Raw genomic sequence first — 23,745 nt, 5'->3', positions numbered from 1 at the left:
GATCAGACCCCACTGCCTTCCCCCACAGTGGGAATCATTGTGAGGGGATGTTTTTTATGTTAAAGTTCTTCATTATTGTCATGTTTGTATTCTTTTTTTATGTGCTGCATTGGCAACAAGCATTTCACTACACCTAGGTGTATGTGACTAATAAAAAACCTTTGAACAGCGAGGTCAGGCTACTGCTGAAAGCACGGGACACCGCTTTCAGGTCAGGCGATGCTTGAGCCTACAGTTCATCCAGGGCTAACCTGAAGAGGGGCATCAGGAAGGCCAAGCACTGCCATAAGCTCAGGATTGAGGAGCACTTCAACAACAACTCCGACCCCCGACGCATGTGGCAAGGCATCCAGGCCATCACGGACTACAGACCCTCCAACATCACCCCCACATCCAGCGACGCCTCCTTCCTTGAGGAGCTTAATCACTTCTATGGCCGCTTCGACAGGGACAATCTAGAGACAGCCATCAAGGCTGTGCTACCTGCCAATCACCAACCCCTCACACTCACCCCCTACGACGTGTACGTGGCACTGAGTAGGACTAATGCACGTAAGGCTGCTGGCCCTGACGGCATCCCCGGGCGCGTGCTCAGGGCCTGTGCTGCGCAGCTGACAGACGTCTGGACTGACATCTTCAATCTGTCACTTGCCCAAGCAGTTGTCCCCACTTGCCTTAAAACCACCTCCATCGTGCCAGTGCCAAAACACTCCACTGCGGCAAGCCTCAACGACTTCCGCCCAGTTGCACTTACCCCCATCATCACCAAGTGCTTCGAGAGGCTGGTCCTGGCACACCTCAAAAGCTGCCTACCCCCCACACTGGATCCCTATCAGTTTGCCTACCGCAAGAACAGGAGTAGGGAGGATGCCATCTCAACGGCACTTCACTCCGCCCTCTCCCACCTCGACAACAGAGACACTTACGTAAGAATGCTGTTCATCGATTACAGCTCAGCATTCAACACCATTATACCATCAAAACTGATCACCAAACTCGGTAACCTGGGCATCGACCCCTCCCTCTGCAACTGGATACTGGACTTTCTAACCAACAGACCCCAGTCTGTGAGGTTAGACAAGCACACCTCTTCAACCCTCACCCTGAACACCGGCGTTCCACAGGGCTGTGTGCTGAGCCCCCTCCTCTACTCCCTCTTCACCTATGACTGCACACCTGTACATGGTACTAACACCATCATCAAGTATGCAGATGATACAACGGTGATTGGCCTCATCAGCAACAACGATGAGCTGGCCTACAGGGAGGAGGTCCAGCACTTAGCAGCATGGTGCGCTGACAACAACCTGGCCCTTAACTCCAAGAAGACCAAGGAGCTCATTGTAGACTTCAGGAAATCCAGAGGCGGCACGCACACCCCCATCCACGTTAACGGGACGGAGGTGGAACGTGTTTCTAGCTTCAGGTTCCTGGGAGTCAACATCTCCGATGACCTCTCTTGGACCCACAATACCTCTACTCTGATCAAGAAGGCTCATCAGCGTCTCTTCTTCCTGAGGAGACTGAAGAAGGTCCATCTGTCTCCTCAGATCCTGGTGAACTTCTACCGCTGCACCATCGAGAGCATCCTTACCAACTGCATCACAGTATGGCATGGCAACTGCTCTGTCTCTGACCGGAAGGCATTGCAGAGGGTGGTGAAAATTGCCCAACGCATCACCGGTTCCTCGCTCCCCTCCATTGAGTCTGTCCAAAGCAAGCGCTGTCTGCGGAGGGCGCTCAGCATCACCAAGAACTGCTCTCACCCCAACCATGGACTGTTTACCCTCCTACCATCCGGGAGGCGCTACAGGTCTCTCCGTTGCCGAACCAGCAGGTCGAGGAACAGCTTCTTTCCGGCGGCTGTCACTCTACTCAACAACGTACCTCGGTGACTGCCAATCACCACCCCCCCCCCCGGACACTTATTATTATTTATTCAAATCGTTTGCTATGTCGCTCTTCAAGGGAGATGCTAAATGCATTTTGTTGTCTCTGTACTGTACACTGACAATGACAATTAAAATTGAATCGGAATCTGAATCTTTGAACCACTGTGTCTCTTGCATGATAGTAAGCATACAGGCAGGTACAGCAGGCAGTGAAGAAAGCTAATAATGGCATGATGTTGCCCTTCATTGCAAGAGGATTTGAGTTTAGGAGCAAGGAGGTCCTTCTGCCGTTGTGCAGGTCTCTGGTGATACGGCACATGGAGTATTGTGTGCAATTTTGGTGTCTTAATTTAAGGAAAGATATTTGGTCTACTAATTTAAGGTCTGAAGAATTCCTTTTTCTCCAGAGATGCTGCCTGTCCTGCTGAGTTACTCCAGCGTGTTTTGTCTATCTTTCGAGGAAGGACATTCTTGCTATTGAGCGAGTGCAGCGTAGGTTCCACCAAAGATCATAGAGCTATAATCTTTGGGTTCCACCAGGTTAATTCCTGGGATGGCAACTGACATATGATGAAAGAATGGATCGACTGGGCATGTATTCACTGGGATTTAGAAAGATGAGAGGATATCTTATAGAAACATATAAAATTCTTAAGAGATTGGACAGGCTAGATGCACGAAAAATGTTCCCCATGTTGGTGGAGTCCAGAACCAGGGGTCACAGTTTAAGAATAAGGGGTAGGACATTTAGGATGCTATCACAGTCGCTGCCTCAAAAAGGTTGGCAGTATCATCAAGGACCCACACTATCCTGGCCACACACTCATCTCCCCACTTTGGTGCCATATGATTGTACTTACTTCTAATAAATTATAATATTTTTTTAAAAAGAGCATAATGAAGAAATAACAACTACTGGATATATTCTCTTTATTTTTATTCTTTACAAACATTCCATTTTACAGCCAGGCACTATTTTAAAACCCTGTGACTGAGCATAATTAGCCCATTCACCAACGTGTTGAAGTAGATTTTTTAAATGCACTCTTCAAATTGCAAGGCTGACCACAGGAAGTTCAGCACAACGATATCCCAGTGTCCCTCACCCACACCTGCAGCGGACCCCAGCTGTACTTTATCCAACGCCAGATGCACGCCCTCAACAAACGCTACCTCGTGGATACCCCAGTGTGGGCTGTGTAATTCCTCTCACAACCAAGTCACTGCAACTATCACTGATTTTAAAACACTGGCAGACTAATATACAATTCAGAATCAGCCTTACAAAATGAAATTCTTTATGTAGCCGACTTGTTTTACATAACCTTAAAGATTTAAGAAAAGAATAAGAGTATTTTAAGTTTTTCAGTAGTTGTAAATCTATTAACAAAACTGCAGGAAAATAGTTATGTTCAATTTGCACATTCTAACGAGCAGTATTACATTCCTTTGGCACGTTTCCTGATTGCTCCTTATATAAATGTACAATATTAAAATAGCATGACATAATTACTTTCATATTTAATGATTTGAAAATAACTGTAATAACAAGATTAATAAATCTCTGTCTCTTTCCACATCCCTCGGGAGAAGGGAATCAAGTGACGTGTGTGCATAGCTATCGCAGTATCTCGTGTGCTCATATGATGCAGTCCATGACGTGGATCTGTAAGGTGTCGATGTCAGGCAGGATAAGACCACACTTTGGGCAAGCATGTTCTGGCAGAGGGGCTTGGGGATCCCAACTAGCATTTCTGGGTTCTGCAAGTAAATTAAAAAAAATAAAAAAGGATGTTAATTCTTCATACAGGCACACAAGGAGCTGCAGAAGCTGGAATCTTGAGTCAAACAAAATGCTGGAGCAACTCAGCGGGTCAGGCAGCACCTGTCCGATCAGTTCCCTCCGGAGATGTTGCCTGACCCGCTGAGTTACTCAGCATTTTGTGTCGGTATTGGTTTATTATTGTCATGTGTACCGAGACACAGTGAAAGTGAATGCAGTTGCTAGAGTATTAAACATATAATGCTGGAGAAACTGTGCGGATCAGGCAGCATCTGAGGAAGGCATGGATAGGCAATGCTTCAGATGGTACCCTCCTTCTGAGAGATGTCACCTATTCATTCCTTCCACAGATGCTGCCTGACCCGCTGAGTTACTCCATCACTGTCTCTTAAATCTTCATATGTTTTACAGCAATCTTAAACCAGAAATATCGGGGAAAAGCTGCATATTGGGTTATAAAACATCAGCTTCTCCAAAACCAGCAAGCCACTCAACCACGGGGAAGGATCGCACAAACAATGGCAAATGGCCACCTGTAGGCTCCCCACCAAATCACTAACCTGGGAAAATGAAGACAATATCTTCATAAGTGGCGAATCAACCTTGTCTAACCCATGACATGTGTAGAAACAAACTGCAAATGTCGGTTTATACTGAAGATATACACAAAGTGCTGGAGTAAAGGGCCTGTCCCACTTGGGCGTCATTTGCACGTCATCATTTATGCGTCACGACACAAGCGCCGTATCGCACGCATTCTCAAAATCCTCGCGCGCCACGCAAATGACGCCCAAGTGGGACAGGCCCTTAACTCAGCAGGTCAGGTAGCATCTCTGGAGAAAAAGAATGAGTGACGTTTCGGGTCGGGACCCTTCTTCAGACTGAAAGTAGAGAGGAGGGAACTGGAGGAAAAGGCCAGATCAAAGAAGGGCCGGCAACAGATGATCATGGTGGAGCCCAGAATGGACCATTGACGGCTGCTGAAGAGGTGATAACGAAGGGATGCACGGAAGTGAACGGTGGAACTAGCAGGATGACTAGAGTGGGGGATTTTGTTTAGAGATACAGCATGGAAACGGGTCCCTCGGCCCACCCAGTCCACGCCAACCATGGATCGCCTGTGCACACTAGTTCCACATTTTCCCACTTATGCAACCACTACACACTAGGGTCAATTTACAAAGAGCAATTAACTAACAAACCCGCACATCTTTGGCACGTAGGAGGAAACTGGAGCACCTGGAGAAAACCCACGCAGTCACAACGAGAATGTACAAACTCCACACAGACAGCACCCAAAGTTAGGATCGAAGCTGGGTCTCTGGCGCTGGGAGGCAGCAGATGCGCCACCGTGCTACAATCTTTTCACATTCATGGCGGTGGGTATGTGGAATGAGCCGCTAGAAGTAATTACGGTACAATAACATTTAAAAGATAATTCGGACAAGAAAGGTTCAGAGGGATATGGGCCAAATGGGACTGTTTTAGATGGGGCTTGTTGGTCAGCATGGACGGGTTGGGCCGAAGGGCCTGTTGCCATGCTGTATGACTCTAATTCAAGTGGGAAACCATAGCTTCAAGGTTCGGCTGGATAGACTCGGCTTGTACTCATTAGAATTTAGAAGATTGAGGGGGGATCTTATAGAAATTACAAAATCCTTAAGGGGTTGGACAGGCTAGATGCAGGAAGATTATTCCCGATGTTGGGGAAGTCCAGAACAAGGGGTCACAGTTTAAGGATAAGAGGGAAGTCTTTTAGGACCAAGATGAGAAAATTATTTTTTACACAGAGAGTGGTGAATCTGTGGAATTCTCTGCCACAGAAGGTAGTTGAGGCCAGTTCATTGGCTAGATTTAAGAGGGGGTTAGATGTGGCCCTTGTGGCTAAAGGGATCAGGAGGTATGGAGAGAAGGCAGGTATGAGATATTGATTTGGAAGATCAGCCATGATCATATTGTATGGCGGTGCAGGCTTGAAGGGCCTACTCCTGCACCTATTTTCTATGTTCCTGCAGTGCCACACGCCTGTGTGAATGATGAACAACCTATACACATAAAGTACTGTGCTGCAGCAACTATGATCTCTTGAACACTTGTCATCTACGTAGTTCTTTGGCAATACGTAGGAACAGGTTTACCTCGAGCTCCCTGCTGCTGTAATGCTGCATCATTCTCAGCCACTGGCCCACAACCCCCATGGCGACGTTGGAGTTCCACCAAAGACTGCCTGCAACATTTAAACATGGCTCACATTTCATGACATTGAAACAAGCGCTAGTGAAACATACCATACAATTTACAGCAAAAGCAATTGTTCTTCCCTACACCTACTCCACATGAATCAATAAGACTTACAAATGCAGATTTAATGACATTTAACATTTTTATGTCAGGAGCAGAATTAAACCATTCAGCCCATCGATTCTACTCCGTCATTCAATTATGGCTGACCTATCTTTCCCTCTCCATTCTCCTACCCTCTCCCCATATCTGTACTAATCAAGAACCCGTCAATCTCCACCTTAAATATACCCAATGACTTGGCCTCCAAGGCCATGTGACAATGAATTCCACATTTTTAACCATTTTTCCAGATTTAAAGCTCCACAGGATCTTGACAATTTAAAATCACCATGGCCATATTAATTTTATCTCAGTGAGAGAAGGTGTTATGGTTATTTGTGTGTCTATAATTTATCGCCTAAGCCACCAAGTTACAATTTATTTTTTTATCTTTTGATACATTTTGACAGTGAAAAGTTCAAATTTCAGAGCATCTAAATTTGGTAAATCAAATTTATCTTGATGAAGATCTAAAAATTTGAAAATTTGAAATTTGAATGAGGCAGAACATAGAACAGTACAGCATAGGCATGAGCCTATGGACATAAACACTTTTTCCTCACAGAGTGGCGAGTCTGTGGAATTCTCTGTCTCAGAGGGCGGTGGTGGCTGGTTCTCTGCTTTCAAGAGGGAGCTAGAAAGGGCTCTTAAAGATAGCGGAGTCAGGGGATATGGGAGAAGGCAGGAACGGGGTACTGATTGGGGATGATTAGCCATGATCACATTGAATGGCGGTGTTGGCTCGAAGGGCCGAATGGCCTACTCCTGCACCTATTGTCTACCAAAAATGATGCCAAATTAAACTAATCTCCTCTTACACGTGATCCATATCCCTCCATGTCCATGTGTCAACTTGAAAGCCTTTTCAGCCCTCTACCATATCTGCCTCCACCGCCACCCCTGCCCGGCAGGCACCCACCACCCTCCATGTGCAGGAGACCTGCCCTGCACATCTCCTTTAAACTTTGTCCCTCTCACCTTGAAGCGATACACTCGAGTCTTTGACATTTCCACCCTGGAATATGTAGCTATTAGTTAACTGGAGAAAGATCAATGGATAATCCAAGGTGGACAAAAATGCTGGAGAAACTCAGCGGGTGAGGCAGCATCTATGGAGCGAAGGAAGAGGTGACGTTTCAGGTCGCGACCCTAGTCACCTATTCCTTCGCTCCTTAGATGCTGTCTACCTTCGATTTTTTCAGCATCTGCAGTTGCTTCCTATGGATAATCCAATATAATTTAGAGAATTTTTCCATACAATGTCAACATCGAGGGAAGAAGGCTCATGATAGAATATTTCTGATTGGTGGTGACGGGGACGTGGTCTAGCTGAATACCTGCCAAGTGTGTCCAGTTCATCCTTCAGTTGGATGTTTTCCTTCATCAGCTCATCCAACCGTTCAACCAGAGATTGCTTCTCTGTATGGATCGCCTCTCGAGCTGCTCTCTCAGCATGGAAATCTGCACTGTACACGTCAGCCTGCAGGAAAATATATATGAGTTACAATTACTCTTTGCAACAGAGACTATGTATCATGGCACTGAAGTTAAACAACATTTTCTTTTGGCTAAAGGAGTGGCACAATGGTGCAGCTGGTAGAGTTGCCTCCTCACAGCACCAGAGACCTGGGCTTGACCCTGACCTCGGGTGCTGTTGGTGTGGAGTTTGCCCGTTCTCCCTGTGGCCACATGGGTTTCCTCCAGGTGCTCCAATTTCCTCACACATCCCAAAGACATGCAATAATTGGCCTCTGTAAATTGCGTAGGTGAGTGGTGGTAAATGGGAGGGAAGTGAACTGATTACAATATGGAGTAAATAAAATTGGATTAGATTTGTGAAAATAGGTGGTTGATGGCAGACATTAACTTGATTGGCCCAAGGGTCTGTTTCCAGGCTGTATCTATGACGGAGGCAACATTAAATGCCAATGGCCAACTGGCTTGCTGCTGTTTTTTGATCATAGATAAAATTAACGAATGTGACCAGCAGAAGATATAAACCTCTGAGATTTCCACAAATTAACTAACAGTTAACACCCCCCCCCCTCCCCCTCCTTGAAGCTGGAGGTGTTACATTCTAGCCTACATTTGGTTCACAGGTAATGGGCTCGCTCTTTGGCATCAGGTACTAGAATCATTCATTGTCCGATCTAAGAACCATGGTAGCAGTCTTCTAACGCAAAGTTCTGCACTTCACCTGTGCTTTGAAGACAGCCACCGTTTCCATTTCTTCCTCCTGTTTTATAATAGTCTGCTTCATCGCATCGATCTTGCCCTGCTTCTCCACCAGGGCTTTCTCTGCCATGTCCAACTGCGCAGAAATGTCAACCAAATCGGCATTCTGTGCATTCCTCTGAATAAAGGGACAAGATACACAACACCAATACAGATTTTAATAAAACGATTGAAACATTTTTTTTTAATGACCTACCGTTCACAGTTACAAACAGAACTCACCTGCTGCACCGGATGCGGATTGTTGTTTTAACAATTTACACATTCATTCTACTAGTATTCTTAGAGTCACTGCACTTGCAGAAACTGCAGATGCTGCAACCCTGAACAAAACACAATATGCTGAAGGAACTCAGCGGGTCAGGCAGCATCTGTGGAGGGAATGGACGCATGATGTTTCAGGTCAGGACCCTTCTTCAGACATTGGAGTGGGGGGGGGGGGGGGGGGGGGGGGGGGGGAAAGCAGGAAAAGAGGGGTGGGCACTCCTTTTCAATTCTCTTTGTGCATTCACTGGAATTTAGAAGGAAGAGAGGGAATCTTATAGAAACATATAACATTCTTAAAGGATTGGATAGGCTGAAGGAAAAATGTTCCCAATGTTGGGAGAGACCAGAACCAGGGGACACAGTTTAAGAATAAGGAGTAAGATATTTAGGACTGAGATGAGAAAAAACTTCTTCACACAGAGAGTTGTGAATGTGTGGAATTCTCTGCCACAGAAGGCAGTGGAGGCCAATTCACTGGATGTTTTCAAGAGAGTTAGATTTAGCTCTTAGGGCTAAAGATATTAAGGGCTATGGGGGGGAAAAAGCAGGAATGGGATACCGAATTTAGATCATCAGCCATGCTGGCTCGAAGGGCCGAATGGCATACTCCTGCACTAATTTTTCTATGTTCCTAACGCGACACCCTTTTGTCTTCTTTTCACCTACAGTCATTGTCACTTAGTCCATCCATCTGCAATCACTCCCCCCCCCTTCTGAAGAATGGTCTCGACCCGAAATGCCACCCATTCCTTCTCTCCAGAGATGCTGCCTGTCCTGCTGAGTTACTCCAGCATTTGATTTAAACCAGCATATGCAGTTCCTTCCTACACCCCTTACCTGCATCCACCCATCACTTGCCAGACCCCCACCTCTCTTTTCCTGCTTTCTCTCCCCTACTCCATCACTGAAGAAGGGTTCTGACCCAAAATGCCATCTGTCCATTCCCTCCATAGATGCTGCTTGACCCGCTGAATTAATGCAGCGAGTTGTGTTTTATTTATAGTATCCTTCATTTAGATGGTTATAGACCTTGGTCTGCATATACAATTAAAAAAGAAAATTCTATTTAATTAGTTACTAAGAGCAGAGTCCCTGACTGGCACTAGCAAAAATCGGCTTGGGACAAAAAAATTACTTTAAAAAGTGTAACTAGGTTTAAACAAAAAAAGCTTCAAACTCTAACCTGCATTTTTAACTCATCAGCTTGCTGGGAAACAGTTTGGGCAATCTGATCAAGCATTTTCTGGTTTTCTTCCTTTGTTCTTCTCAACACATCCAGCTCAGCAACAAGTCTATTCAGCGACTCAGTCTGTGTACTCTGTTAAATATAGAGCACATCAACAAAAGTCAAATTCAACATAACAGATTAGGGTCAAGTGGCAGAAAGATTTTTGGTGGCAAGTTAACTACATAATATATTTAAACAATGATTCAATGAAGGTATTCAATTTTCATTGTTTTCTTGTGTGTTATTACTTTAAACCGATCATTACATGGCTTAAGGTAGTTAAAAATGCTGGAGAAACTCAGCGGGTGAGGCCGCATCTATTGAGCGAAGGAAAAAGGCGACGTTTCGGGTCGAGACCATTCGCTCCATAGATGCTGCCTCACCCACTGAGTTTCTCCAGCATTTTTGTCTACCTTCGATTTTCCAGCATCTGCAGCTCCTTCTTAAACATGACATGGCTCAAGACGAGAAACATATATTGTTTAATTCTTGTCCACTATCATTTGAATTTCCCAAGTCAAACCAGGCCAGCACCTTCACAGCGAATGGTCTAGTCGTGGGGAGTGTTGTAGTGTAGAGGGATCTAGGGGTATAAGTATATAATTTACTTAAAATGACAACGCAAGCAGATATTTTCTGGTCTCGGGTTTTAACCCGAAACATCACAAATTCTTTTTCTACAGAGATGCTGCCTGATCCGCCGAGTTACTCCAGCATTTTGTGTATCTTCAACGCTATAAGGTGTTGTTCATAGCTATAAAGCTTTATGCCTACCCATCGGCCCAAACTACACTTACCAGAACAGAACTGAAAAAGGTGAAACTGAAAAATGTCCTATGTTTAGAACAGACAACTGAGCAAATGTAAAATGAATCATCTATTGTGGAAAATAAATCAATTTGAAGATATTTCAGTGCAACTATACACTGGTCTCATAGTGGAACGATGAATCAACTGCTGCACTAGATAGTTTCAATGCTGAATCTGATACTATCTGTAAACAACTCCATAATCTAACCAATAGCTTCCGTAGCACGTTGCCACTATTACCACTTCATGGGTTGGGTAAGAAACACATTGTTGAACTGTAACATTTAGTGGTTTACTCTGGAAAATTATTGTCGAAAAAGTAAAAGAGTCATGAGTTCAAAAACGTTCACAATGCTGGAACGTTAGTTTTCAAATAACAAATACCTCTTTAATTTTCATTTCTTCATTAGTTTTCGTAAGGCTGCTGCAATCTTTAAACATATCATCATAGGCTGCTTGCATCTGCGTAAGTTTTCTCCTGTGTCCAAGAAACAAAGCATTACCATTCTGCATGAAGTGTTGTTAATTTATTTGATATGATTTTGAATATTTTATATAAATGGATGAGAAAGCCCATGTTATATTACTTAAAATAATTCACAGAAATTGTCTTCCCATTTTCTAATTGATTATATGTTACTGTCACGTGCATACAATCCAGTAACATTATACTATAGATAACAGAGAAATGGAGCGGCTGGGCTTGTACACTCTGGAGTTTAGAAGGATGAGAGGTGATCTCATTGAAACATATAAGATTGTTAAGGGCTTGGACACTCTAGAGGCAGGAAACATGTTCCCGATGTTGGGGGAATCCAGAACCAGGGGCCACAGTTTAAGAATAAGGAGTAAGCCATTTACAATGGAGACGAGGAAACAATTTTTCCCCACAGAGAGTGGCGAGTCTGTGGAATTCTCTGCCTCAGTGGGTGGTGGAGGCCGGTTCTCTGGATGCTTTCAAGAGAGAGCTAGATAGGGCTCTTAAGGATAGCAGAGTCAGGGGATATGGGGAGAAGGCAGGAACAGGGTACTGATTGGGGATGATCAGCCATGATCACATTGAATGGCGGTGCTGGCTCGAAGGGCCGAAGGGCCTACTCCTGCACCTATATTGTCTATTTAATGAGTTCCAACTGGATTAAAACACTGTGTGAACTAATTTGAAGACACAAAATTGCTGGGGTAACTGAGTGTAGACAAAAGTGCTGAAGAAACTCAGCAGGTGCAGCAGCATCTATGGAGCGAAGGAAATAGGCAACGTTTGATCACATTGAACGGCGGTGCAGGCTCGAAGGGCCGAATGGTCTACTCCTGCACCTATTGTCTATAATCTTACAAAAGACCAATACGTACAAAATACCAAAGTACGTTTCAATTCTGAAAGTAGCAGTTAAGTGGATTAATTTTACAGTTGCCAATACATATTTCTCAGGTTGGCTCAACCTCTCACACGAGGGCAGAGTATTGAAGGTGACCCAGGGAACTGCAAATGCTGGTTTACAGATTTGCAGAGTTACTCCAGCGCTTTCAAGTCCAGGTTCGAGTTTGTCGTGCAAGCTATGCCGCCGTCATTACACGCATACATTTAAGTTCCCATGTTAATATTTGAGTGATTGCTGCTGCTTCCTTGCCCATGGTGAATCTTCAACCTGCTTCTTGAACAGAATATCTGGCTATTCATATTCAGCTCAATGCTATGTGACACACAACATATATGAATGTTTCAGTTTCTGTTGAGTTTATTGTCGCGTGCACCAAGGTACAGTGAAACTATTTTCTTGTGTGCTATCCAGCCAGTGGAAAGACAATACACGATTACAACCGAGCCAGTCACTGTGTACAGACACATAAGGGAATAACGTTTAGTGCAAGGTAAAGCCAGTAAAGTCCTATCAAATATAGTCTGAGGGTCTCCAATGAGATAGATAGTAGTTCAGGACCGCTCTCTGGTTGTAGTAGGATGGTTCAGTTGCCTCACAACAGCTGGGAAGAAACTGTCCCTGAATCTGGAGGTGTGCGTTCGTTTTCACACTTCTGTACCTCTTGCCCGACGGGAGAGGGGAGAAGAGGGAGTGACCGGGGTGAGACTGGTCCTTGATGATGCTGCTGGCCTTGCCGAGGCAGCGTGAGGTGTAGATGGAGTCGATGGAAGGGAGGTTGATATGTTGGAAAGTTGCATTAAGCTGTTTAATAATCCATCCATTTCACAACCCACTGCACAATGTTTGGACATCTTAAAGCTCAATAAACGTTCAAATATGAAAACCGATGGCTGCGGTAATTCCACAACGTCTGATCCCAACTCCGTCCAGTAGTCTTTCTTTACAGTAAATTAGTTTCAGATGAGCTAAAAGGCCACAATAAGTGTGTTGGAGGAAACCAAAAATTAAAACTTACTTTTCCTCTGCCAATTTCAGTTTCTCGTCAGTAAATTTTAGCTGCTCAATTTTTTGTTCGGATTGTAAGCTTTCCACTTGCAGTTTCAATTTTGCATTGGAATATTTAAGCTGCTTCATCTCCTCCAGAACCACCTGGTCGCCAGCCAGCTTTTGTTCCAATTCCAGATATCTGAAAGAGAACATGATTAATATTGTGTAGGAAGGAACTGGGGACGCTGGTTTACACCGAAGATAGACACATAGAAAATAGGTGCAGGAGGAGGCCATTCGGCCCTTCGAACAAGCACCGACATAAAATGGGACAGGCAGCATCTCTGGAGAGAAGGAATGGGTGACGTTTCGGATCGAGACCCTTCTTCAGACGGACTAGACCATAAATGTCACCCATTCCTTCTATCCAGAGATGCTGCCTGTCCCGCAGAGTTACTCCAACATTTTGTGTCTATCTTCAGTGGAAAAATAAGATCATGTTTTGCAAGCTACAAGAATGCAAAATATGACAAATCTTAAATTCTTAACTCAACAAATATTTCCGCCCATAAAAATTTGCCGGTGGTATCAGCTGAATGAAGCTTTTATAGGAATGAAGGAAAATAGAAGTGATTTGCACTGAAAGAATAAAAAGTGATATTGGATTGAGGGGTGAATAACAATCAGGACATAATGGAAAACTCCCTTTCCCTCCCAGTCAGAACCTTTCTGCCCACAGGGTGAAAATGTCAAAGACCTTAAGGCATACCTCTAACGTGAGAGGGGCAAGGTTTCAAGATGTGCGGGGACAGTTTAAAAAAACTTTTTACACACACACACAGAATGGTGGGCCCCTGGAACGTGCATCCGGAAATAGGATAGTGGTGTTTAAGAGACTTTTAGATAAGCACATGGATATGCAGGGTATGGAGGGGTATGGATCACATGCAGGTAAGAATTGGTCTTGGCACATTGCGGGCCGAAGGGCCAGTTCATTCGCTGTACTGTTGTTATTGTGTAGCTTCAGTAGCTATATAAACGAGGGAACTTACAATGCAACTCTCAATTCCAACCTGAATCATTGTCTTAGTCTCACCATTGACAATTCTACCCCTTTCCTTTTTTTAATAAAATTGAGTTTCTCCATTATCAATTTATCACTGTTGAAGGTTTATTTCTTAACCTTTCTTGTAGAATCTTCTTCAGGTCTTCAGCTTCATCTAGTTTTGTCTGGGCTTCCTGTAAGTCTTTAACTAGTGCCATCACTTGTGACTTCAATACTTCAACCTCATCTGGAGACTGCAGTTGGAGATAAATAACATTAATGATCTAATTCACTGCATTCAATTATCAAACTGCTATTATGTCATGCATTAATTATATCAGCATCATTTATCTTGCTCATCTCTTCAATACCATTATGTAGGCCACAATATTGTCAGCACGATGTGTATACAAATTGAGCGGCATGGTGGCGTAGCGGTAGAGTTGCTGCCTCACAGCGCCAGACACTCAGGTTCGATCCAGCCTACGGGCGCTTGTTTGTGTGGAGTTTGTACGTTCTCCCTGTGACCGCGTGGGTTTTCCCCGGGTGCTCCAGTTTCTTCCCTCACTCCAAAGATGTGCAGGTTTGTAGATTAGTTGGCTTTGCTAAAAATTGTAAATTGTTCCTAGTGTGTGGGATATAGCCAGTGTGTTAGGATCAGTGGTGATGTGGACTTGGTGGGCTGAAAGGTCTGTTTCCATGCTGTATCTCTAAAGTCTAAAGTAAAGTCACAACTTCCACAACAGATATTGCTGGACCATGCTAGATAATCATTTTGGAATTTCTTGATTAGTTTTAGAGATACAGCATTGAAGCAGGCCCTTTGAGTTCACTCTGACCATCAAAGTTCTATGTTATCTCACTTTCACAACCACTCCCTACAGCAGCCAATTAAACTACAAACCTACACATCTTTGGAATGCAAGAAGAAGCCCCTGCAGTCACATGGAGAACCTGCAAACTCCACACAATCAACACCCAAGGACAGGATTGAAACTGGGTCTCTGGCGCTGAGGCAGCAGCTTTACTAGCTGTACCACTGAAACCCCCCCCCCCCCTCTGGCTTTAACATTTATACATAATAGTTTATAAATGTATAATAGTTTCAAATTCAACAGGTAAATATTGATCATTATTTATTATATGTTTGAAGTATCGAATATCTTTACTGAAGTAGTCATTTCAATATCCTCTTCCTTCACATCAACGAGCATTAATTCGGATTCCTGGTTGACATTGGACAAAGACGGTTCTCCTGCACTTTCCTCAGTCTGTGTCGCACCATCAGCTGTTTCAGGAACTTTGGAGAGTTCGCAAATCCTACAAAATATTGGAGGCGGTATTGTATTTATCATGGAGTATTATCAACATTTATGTTACATGATGACACAAAGACGAGACTGAATGGTGATTAATTCAGCGTATATCCAGGGCAATGTATTGTCTCTCAATGACTACCCTCGTCTTAACACAAGTCCATTCAGACAGAGATTCAGGCAGCAAGCTATAGCAAGGTCTCTGGTAGGGCATGGATAGTCACTTTACTGTATACTTGCAGTTTTCACAATCGTTAGGCTTTGAAATAAAGAACTCAATATCTTGGTTAAATGGCAACACACACAGAACTGAAGCACTTTACCTTTCCTTGCACGTCTGAAGCTCTTGTTCAAGGCTTTCCAATTTCAGAGTCTTGTCCCTCAACAAGTTAAGCAGTTGTCTGACGGTTAACTCCTCTGACAGACATTTTTCACCACTGTCATGAGTTTTTGACCTGTTTTGACCATGCAGTAAAAATCAAACGTTACTTTTGTTTAGTTGCAACAGTCACTAAAATGTTCCTTTTGCACATCCAATATCATTCTCTTAATGATTCTTGCACAGCAAGTAAATTACTCAAATATTACTTGCAAAACAAAAACAGATTTGTGAAAGATTTAACTTTAATTTACCCCCCTCCTTCCCCAAAGGCCGAGGCTCAGTATTTACGATTCAGCTCTATGTACAGCCATACAACATCAATGTCGACAACTGAAGATAGACACAAAATGCTGGAGTAACTCGCCGGGTCAGGCAGCATCTCTGGAGAAGGAATAGGTGACGTTTCATAGAAACATAGAAATTAGGTGCAGGAGTAGGCCATTCGGCCCTTCGAGCCTGCACCGCCATTCAATATGATCATGGCTGATCATACAACTCAGTATCCCGTACTTGCCTTCTCTCCATACCCTCTGATCCCCTTAGCCACAAGGGCCACATCTAACTCCCTCTTAAATATAGCCAATGAACTGGCCTCGACTACCCTCTGCGGCAGAGAGTTCCAGAAACTCACCACTCTCTGTGTGAAAAAAGTTCTTCTCATCTCGGTTTTAAAGGATTTCCCCCTTATCCTTAAGCTGTGACCCCTTGTCCTGGACTTCCCCAACATCGGGAGCAAGTTTCAGGTCGAGACCCTTCATCAGACACGGTCAACAACTGTTTTATTTTGGCCCGATGGGATCAGTGTCAAGAGTGAAGGCCAATGAATCAATGATTCCTCTAACAGCAAAGAATTTCACTGTGACAATAAAATATTTATTCATTCATTCAAGTCAACCTATAATGAATGGACGAAGGGGATACTCGTACAACCAATGAAAATTACATATTGCCAACAGGACACCTAGTTAGAAATAGTTGAATCATTTTAAGGCACAAATCCCACAAGCATGCACTAAGTGAACTTCCATGGCAGGCACATGGTATGCATTGCTTCAAATGCAGTGGCCTTATGGACCACGCCGCCGAGACTATTTAGCATCAGATACTTTGGCAAAAGTAGTTGCTGCTCTCCTTGGCTCATTTACCTAGTTTAGTTTATTGTCACGTGTACCGAGGTACAGTGAAAAGCTTCTATTGTGTGCTTTCCAGTCAGCGGAAAGACAACACATGATTCGAATCGAGCCATTTACCGGGTACAGATACATGATAAGGGAATAATGTTTAGTGCAAGGTAAAGCCAGTAAAGTCCGTTCAAGAATAGTCTGAGGGTCATCAAAGAGGGGGCTCAGCCTCTCAGTCTTTAGAAGGGTCTCGACCCAAAATGTCACCCATTCCTTTTCTCCAGAGATGCTGCCTATCCCGCTAAATTACTCCAGCACTTTGCGTCTCTATTTGGTGTAAACCAGCATCTGCAGTTCCTTCCGACACTTCTCAGATCACTACCAGACTGCCCCATCTTTACTGATTTCAGATAGAGCAGGGGAGGTCCATTTTGGAACGTAATGTTGACAGCAGTCACGGTTTTATTCAGTGCTGCACTGTATGGTGGCGCAGCGGTAGAGTTGCTGCCTCACAGTGCCAGAGACCCAGGGTCAATCCTGACTACGGGTGCTGTCTGTACGGAGTTTGTACTTTCTCCCTGCAACCTGCCTGGGTTTTCTCCCAGATCTTCGGTTTCCTCCCACACTCCAAAGACGTGCAGTTTTGTATGTTAATTTGGCTTGGTATAAATATAAATTGTCCCTAGTGTGTGCAGGATAGTGTTAGTGTGTGGGGAATTTCTGGTTGGCATGGGCTTTGCAATAACAATAATTGCATGCAAGCAGGACACTGAGAATAACAATCTCCAATCAAGCATGTTTGAACAATTCCATATGGATTAACGTTGCAGGCTGCAATACTGATTAATCCAACAATGTATAGCAATTAAAAGTCTGTATAGTAAACATTTTTATTTCAAATGCTACAGCATGTAAATGAACACTTCAGCTCACCGAGTCCACACCAACCATTGATTTCAACTAATCTTTTTAAAAACAAATTTAAATTGTCCCCTCAGTTGGCCGCCTACACACCAGAACTCTTTTGCTTGGCCTATTAGTGTCAGTAGCCAGAAGTGTCAGATTAATGGAGGTCTGCAAAATGTGTACCTTTGCTCAAGAAAAATAGCAGGTAGAAGCCAGGTAATTATAGGTCAGTGAATCTAACGTGAGTGGCAGGAGTAAACACACGCGGATGTCACAGACAATAACAGATATCAGGATTACTGGAGCAGTGAGGCAGCAGCTCTACTAATGTGTACCACTGGGCTGTCCTCACTACATTTGCAATGAAGCATAAATAACGTACTTATAATTCGCAGGACTGTTTGCACCCTGGCACTCCAATTCCTTTGGTTTTAACTCTGCGTTTTCCATTGCCTCCTGAAGAACATAAAATCAAGGTTAATTACATTAAGACGCAAGCCGTTGTGGGGAAAACAAATTTTAATCACGAAACGCTCCTCTGTAGCATTTTCTAGAACTGAAACCTGATGTTAACATTTTCCAAAAACCTGTAATATGAGAAAAGTCATGCTTTTCTAATGGGCCAGACTATTCTAAGATCAGCTGACCCACCTCATAGCACATTATATTATATTATATTGTCTCCTGGGCCTGCGCAATTTACAATGCAATCGACACTTTTTATATAGGGTTTGTGTAATTTACAATGCTCTCACTTTCCCCTTTATATAGGGTTTTAGGCATTTTCTTTCTTTTTTAGTTCTAGAGAAGTATATGTTTGTATAGATTATGTGTCTTCTGTGTGTCTTTTTAACTTGACTTGACTCTCTGAACAACCGCACAAGAGTTCCTATGTGTGTAAGCATAAATGTCAAATAAAGCTTTTGACCTTTGATCAGCTCAGCACCATCTTGTATGGTCAGTGGAAATAACTCAGCTGCCACACCCACCTGGATACCTGGCAAGTTGTGCTTTAAAAATAAATGTCACAGAGGCTCCATTTAAATTAAGTACCCTGGTTCCTCAGCTCATGGTATTTGTGCTCTACTTCCAAACTCAGTGGCAAAGTGGCAGGCACCCGTCCGGCCTCCCAAACCATCACTTGAACGCACGGACAATACACAAGTAAGGCGTTCATAAGCTGGGGAGGAACAGTAATGTTCAGGCCAAGACCGTATCAGCCATTATCTTATTGAATGACGTTGCAGGCTATAAGGGTCAAAAGATTTGTCCCTATCTTGTCATTCCTTCTTCTCCCCGCTCCCGTCCGGCAGAAGATACAGAAGATTGACAGTGCGCACCACCAGACTCAGGAACAGCTTCTTCCCCTCTGTCATCAGTTTTCTGGTCGGCCCTTCCATAAGCTAGGGTACTGTCCGATTCACCTCTACCCCATTGCGGACATTGGACTTTGTCTCGGGAACCGATGCGTTACAATGCTGAGAACTATATTCTGCACTCTGTATCCTCCCCTTTGCTCTACCTGTTGTACTTGAGTTTGACGTGCATATATGTATGTATAGTATTATCTGATTGGATTGCATGCTTTTCACTGTACCACTTGACAGTAATAAACCTAAACAAACAGGTTCTTGCTGTTTTGTAACTTTAAGAATGAAGATGCACTGTGCTTCCGTACAGGTTTTTCCACCTACCACCATTCGAATTTCAACAAAGGAATCCTCTGATGATGCTGCACCCAGCTTCACAAGGAGCTCTGAATTCATGGCCACCAAATCAGCCTTTTCTGTCTGCAATCTGTGAATTTGTGCCTTCAGTTGTAGAACTTCTTGTTCCACCAGAGTTGGGGTCACACCAGCATTGAACAAGTCACCTTTGGACATTCCCTGAGAGAGCAACAACAATACATGTTAAAGTTACCACCTGATAAATCCCCATGTACAAGAACCCAACATGTCACCAGACCATTCCCTCCATTGACCCGTTGAGTTCCTCCAACACAAAAACATGTGTAATCAGGAGCTATTGTGCCCAAAGTCTAATCATTCCACAAGGCAAAGTAAAATTTTAGGCCACATTTTTTTTTATACATGTTATTGAATTAATTATTTTGAGTTATTCTGAAATATAAACAGAAAATACAAGACAAACTCGTCAGCCATAGTTTGTGGAAAGAGAATGGGTAAATGGTGCGTCAATTTTCATAAAAGCCTCGTCTCATAAACGCTTTAAGTTAAAGACTCGTTGTTCTCTTCACAGATGCCGCTTGACCGACTGTTAATTTCCAGCATAATTGTAAACTTTACATTTCCATTCTGTATACCTGTGTATTTTGAGGTTGCATTTTCTTCAGAGCTTCATTCTCTGCAGTCGCGGCCATTAATTTGCTTTTGGCTTCCTCAAACTTTTTCTGGATATACTCCCGTTCTTCTCTCTGTTTCTCACGCCAAGTTGCAAGTTCTTCATATCGTTCTTTCATGGCATGGTTAGTTTGTTTAATGGCTTCTGAGGAAATAAAGCATCAGTAATTCGATTCAATAATATTTTAAAAATCTTTATAGAAAAATGTCCCCTAGAGAGATGACCCGATTCATAATTGTGAACAAATTGGCCCAGACTTCTGTTGCACATTCCAATTAGTTCAGATTTTTTTTAAAATCTGGCATCGTCTCCTACACACAATTTCTTTTCAAATCCTCTTCAAATTTCATATAAATAAGAATGCAGTATTTAAGAACGGTCCAAGATTGTCAAATCCAACTGATGTAAAAAGGGTAGTTAAAGGTATCCTCATGGATGGCAGAGTTCAAAGATTTACAAGATATTGTGGTCATATGTCAATGAAAATAAACTCAAAAAGGTGGAGTAACTCAGCATCATCAGACAGCATCTCTGGAGAAAAGGAATAGGTAACCTTTCTTCAGACTGTGAGTCAGTGAGATGGAAAGTTAGATTCCTATATTTATAGCGGGAGGGGGCATTAAAGTAATAAAACATGTTAAAACAACAAAATCAAATCTGAGCATGTCATTGACCTTGTCCAATAAGCGAACTTTGGTCCTCAACTTTCTGTTACGTCTGTGGTTAAATTATACTGTGTTCCCCAATAATCCTCAATGTCTCACGGAGAACTACAAAGCAAACTGATCCTTCTTGGGAATTTCTTGACAGTAGGAAGTTCTACAGAGCAGCAGCTGGTACTATCTCAGAAAGAATATTTTTCAAAGATAAGAAAACTCTGCTCCATGCAACCGATTTCTTCACCGATGCCTAACATCCTAATTACTAATTAGGACAAATTGAGCATTGCACATATTATGCATAAAAGCCATTTCACGTTCAAGAGCAATACATTCTCCCAGCCTGTTCAATTTTGGGAGTTTTGCAAATGGATTTGCACACAAACAAACATAACCGATCACACTCATCTTTATCAACTAAGAAACACAGCTATTGTTTACCAACGGAAAAAAATCAGGTACAAAGTCTTGTAGTTTGGAACAGCATTACATGCTTATAGGGTGATTTCACGAAAGGTCACTGGAGCGTAGATCCGCACCCACGTGACCGAAAATTTCAAGTGGAGGACATGCTAGACATCCGGTACATGTTAGTGGATGGGAAAACACGCACTTTCCCACCCGTTAAAAACATAGAAAACGGCCAGGTTTTGATCGGCAATTGGCACAGCTACCTAGATTTACAGTCAAAAGAAAAGTTAGAAACTAAGGTAAATTAAAGAGGGAGCTGAAGGTGCCAATCCAGCGGAAGTGAACAGCAGACATTTGCCGTGGAGATTTAAAGGTCCAAAATATCGGGAATTATCGCGTTTGCTCGCTGAATTTCATCAAAAGTAAGGCATTATTGACTTAGCTGTGCCTCACGGTCACCCCGACTGGCACAGTAAATTGCAGATCAAAACCTGGCCGTTTTCTATGTTTTTAACGGGTGGGAAAGTACGTGTTTTCCCATCCACTAACATGTACCGGATGTCTAGCATGTCCTCCACTTGAGATTTTCGGTCACGTGGGTGCGGATCTACGCTCCAGTGACCTTTCGTGAAATCACCCTATACCTCAATGTTAGTACGCCTGAATGGAGAGATCTAATTTACAAAATGTTCTACAATATTGCCATGAAGGAGTTTCAGAACATTTTTATCTTACAATAAAGGAAAACCATGCAATCAATTGCTGACAATTGTTTGCATGCCGATTTCTCTGTCGGTGTTCTATATCCCTATCATATTGCCCTACATTTATAATAATTCATTTAATTCAAATATTCACTCTAACGTAACCCATAATTAGACTAATGAAATATACACTATAGCTAGTCATTATGAATATCACTAGCATTCTAATAATGCTTTAAAAAGCAAATGGGAGAATTTACATGAAGCTGGATTTCCATAAATCGGGTCATCTGTAATCTGGCTAAATCGTGTGGTCAAGGCTGACAATTGCTATCTGTATTGCATTGTTAATGTCTCAAGATAAATTAATCCTCAATGTGCATCTTTCATATGATGCCACAAATTACATTTAATAATTCATGCAGATTTTGCTTTGTACACATTGAACCGCAGCTGTATTTAAACTACCTAATAGGAACAATCCTGCTCTTTAGAAAAACTGCACCTGACATTACAGCAAGTGCTAGAGGATCTACATTACCTGTTTCAACTTCTCATAAAAACATAATAAAATTCCAACAGCCTTCACAAACTAAAGGCAGAACCATACAGTAACGAAGCAAGCCTTTGTTTCAACTTGTCCATGTTGACCAAGATGCCCCATCTAAATTAATCCTATTTGCCCGCATTTCTCCAAACCTTTCCTATCCATCTACCTGTTCGAGCATCTTTGAATGTAGGGCAGATTGCAGTTAGGTGGATAATCGTAACGTTTGGTTATGCAGCAAATGCTGATATCCCGTTAACCCGATGTTGGACTGCATGCCCCGATTAATGAATCATCAATAACCAAACCTTTACTGTATTTAAATTTAAAGTGATTTAAAAAAACCATCAGACCAGGAAATAAAATTGAGAATTGCGTGTTCTTTGCCAGAATAGCAGGACAACTCATTCATAAATCTTTCACCAAGCAATCAAACAATCATTAAAAAAAAAAAAAAATTGTATAATTCAATGAGCCGTTCCAACTCAAAACATCGTCTGCCCATTCCCTCCACAGATGACCATAAGACAGAGGAGTAGAATCAGGCCATTTAGCCCATAGAGTCTCTTTCCCTCTCAATCCCATTCTCCTGCTTTCTCCCTGTAGCTTTTGACGCCCACCCTAATCAAGAACTTATCAATCTCTGCCCTAAATATACCCAATGACTTGGCCTCCACCGACATATTCACCACCACCCGGCTAAATAAATTCCTCATCGCCATGCTAAAAGGTACTTCCTTTTATTCTGAGGCTGTATCCTCTAGTCTGAGACTCTACCACTAGTAGAATCCTCCTAGTTGATCCTCTGAGTTCAGCCAAAAGCACTGTGTGTTTTGCCCAGATTACAATACAAGTTTGCAAATGGAGGGCATAGCAAGGTCTACATTTATAACAGCCTCAAGTTCCACAAATGCAAACGTACCTTTTAGCTCATTGTTCTCCTTAATCAGTTCTTCCATTTGCTTCAGTGTTTCCTCAGGAGTATAAGCGTCCAGTGAGTGGGGACCATTCCCAATACCATTCACAACGTGCAAGCTCTGGGTCTGGTTTGTGGTCATCCTTGTTTCCAATCACTCTGGAAAGAAACGCTCAATAAATAGAAACATATAAGATTATTAAGGGTTTGGACATGCTAGAGGCAGGAAACATGTTCCCGATGTTGGGGGAGTCCAGAACTGGGGCCACACAGTTTAAGAATAAAGGGCAAGGCATTTAGAACAGAGAGTACAGGAGACACTTCTTCACAGAGAAAGCTGTGAGTCTGTGGAATTCTATGCCTCAGAGGGCGGTTGAGATGCCGTTCTCTGGATACTTTCAAGATAGAGCTAGTTAGGGCTCTTAAAGATAGGGGATATTGGGAAAAGGC

General features: G+C 43.0%; 1 protein-coding gene across 2 annotated transcripts; it reads right to left on the bottom strand.

Moving 5' to 3' along the window:
- Positions 1 to 2,805: 2,805 nt before the first annotated feature.
- On the bottom strand, positions 2,806 to 23,454 carry optn (optineurin). Of its 2 annotated transcripts, none has more exons than XM_055653471.1 (14): positions 23,302 to 23,454; positions 20,021 to 20,202; positions 19,392 to 19,583; positions 18,080 to 18,153; positions 15,612 to 15,743; positions 15,142 to 15,292; positions 14,111 to 14,226; positions 12,956 to 13,126; positions 10,943 to 11,036; positions 9,704 to 9,838; positions 8,216 to 8,371; positions 7,356 to 7,498; positions 5,814 to 5,902; positions 2,806 to 3,653 (listed from the first exon to the last, which is right to left on the bottom strand). In XM_055653471.1, exons 1-14 carry the CDS (start codon positions 23,435 to 23,437, stop codon positions 3,532 to 3,534), a joined length of 1,893 nt encoding a protein of 630 aa, XP_055509446.1. In that variant the 5' UTR covers positions 23,438 to 23,454; the 3' UTR covers positions 2,806 to 3,531. The 2 variants fall into 2 exon arrangements, with proteins under 2 accessions (XP_055509446.1, XP_055509447.1); XM_055653472.1 differs by having other exon boundaries at positions 20,021 to 20,199; positions 23,302 to 23,452.
- Between the last annotated feature and the right edge of the window lie 291 nt (positions 23,455 to 23,745).

Source organism: Leucoraja erinacea, chromosome 22, assembly GCF_028641065.1.
Source record: "Leucoraja erinacea ecotype New England chromosome 22, Leri_hhj_1, whole genome shotgun sequence".
In the NCBI taxonomy this organism is placed as follows: domain Eukaryota; kingdom Metazoa; phylum Chordata; class Chondrichthyes; order Rajiformes; family Rajidae; genus Leucoraja; species Leucoraja erinaceus.
The sequence above is the reverse complement of the archived record's forward strand: the minus strand, read 5'-3'. Positions and strand labels throughout refer to the sequence as shown.

Bases quoted from the DNA above. Each gene is read 5' to 3' on its own strand.
- optn (XM_055653471.1), bottom strand. From the start codon at position 23,437: ATGACCACAAACCAGACCCAGAGCTTGCACGTTGTGAATGGTATTGGG. The intron at 18,154-19,391 runs GTAGGTGGAAAA...TATGTTCTTCAG, and splicing joins TTGTTGAAATTCGAATGGTG to GAGGCAATGGAAAACGCAGA. The intron at 15,293-15,611 runs GTAAAGTGCTTC...AATATTTTGTAG, and splicing joins CTTCAGACGTGCAAGGAAAG to GATTTGCGAACTCTCCAAAG.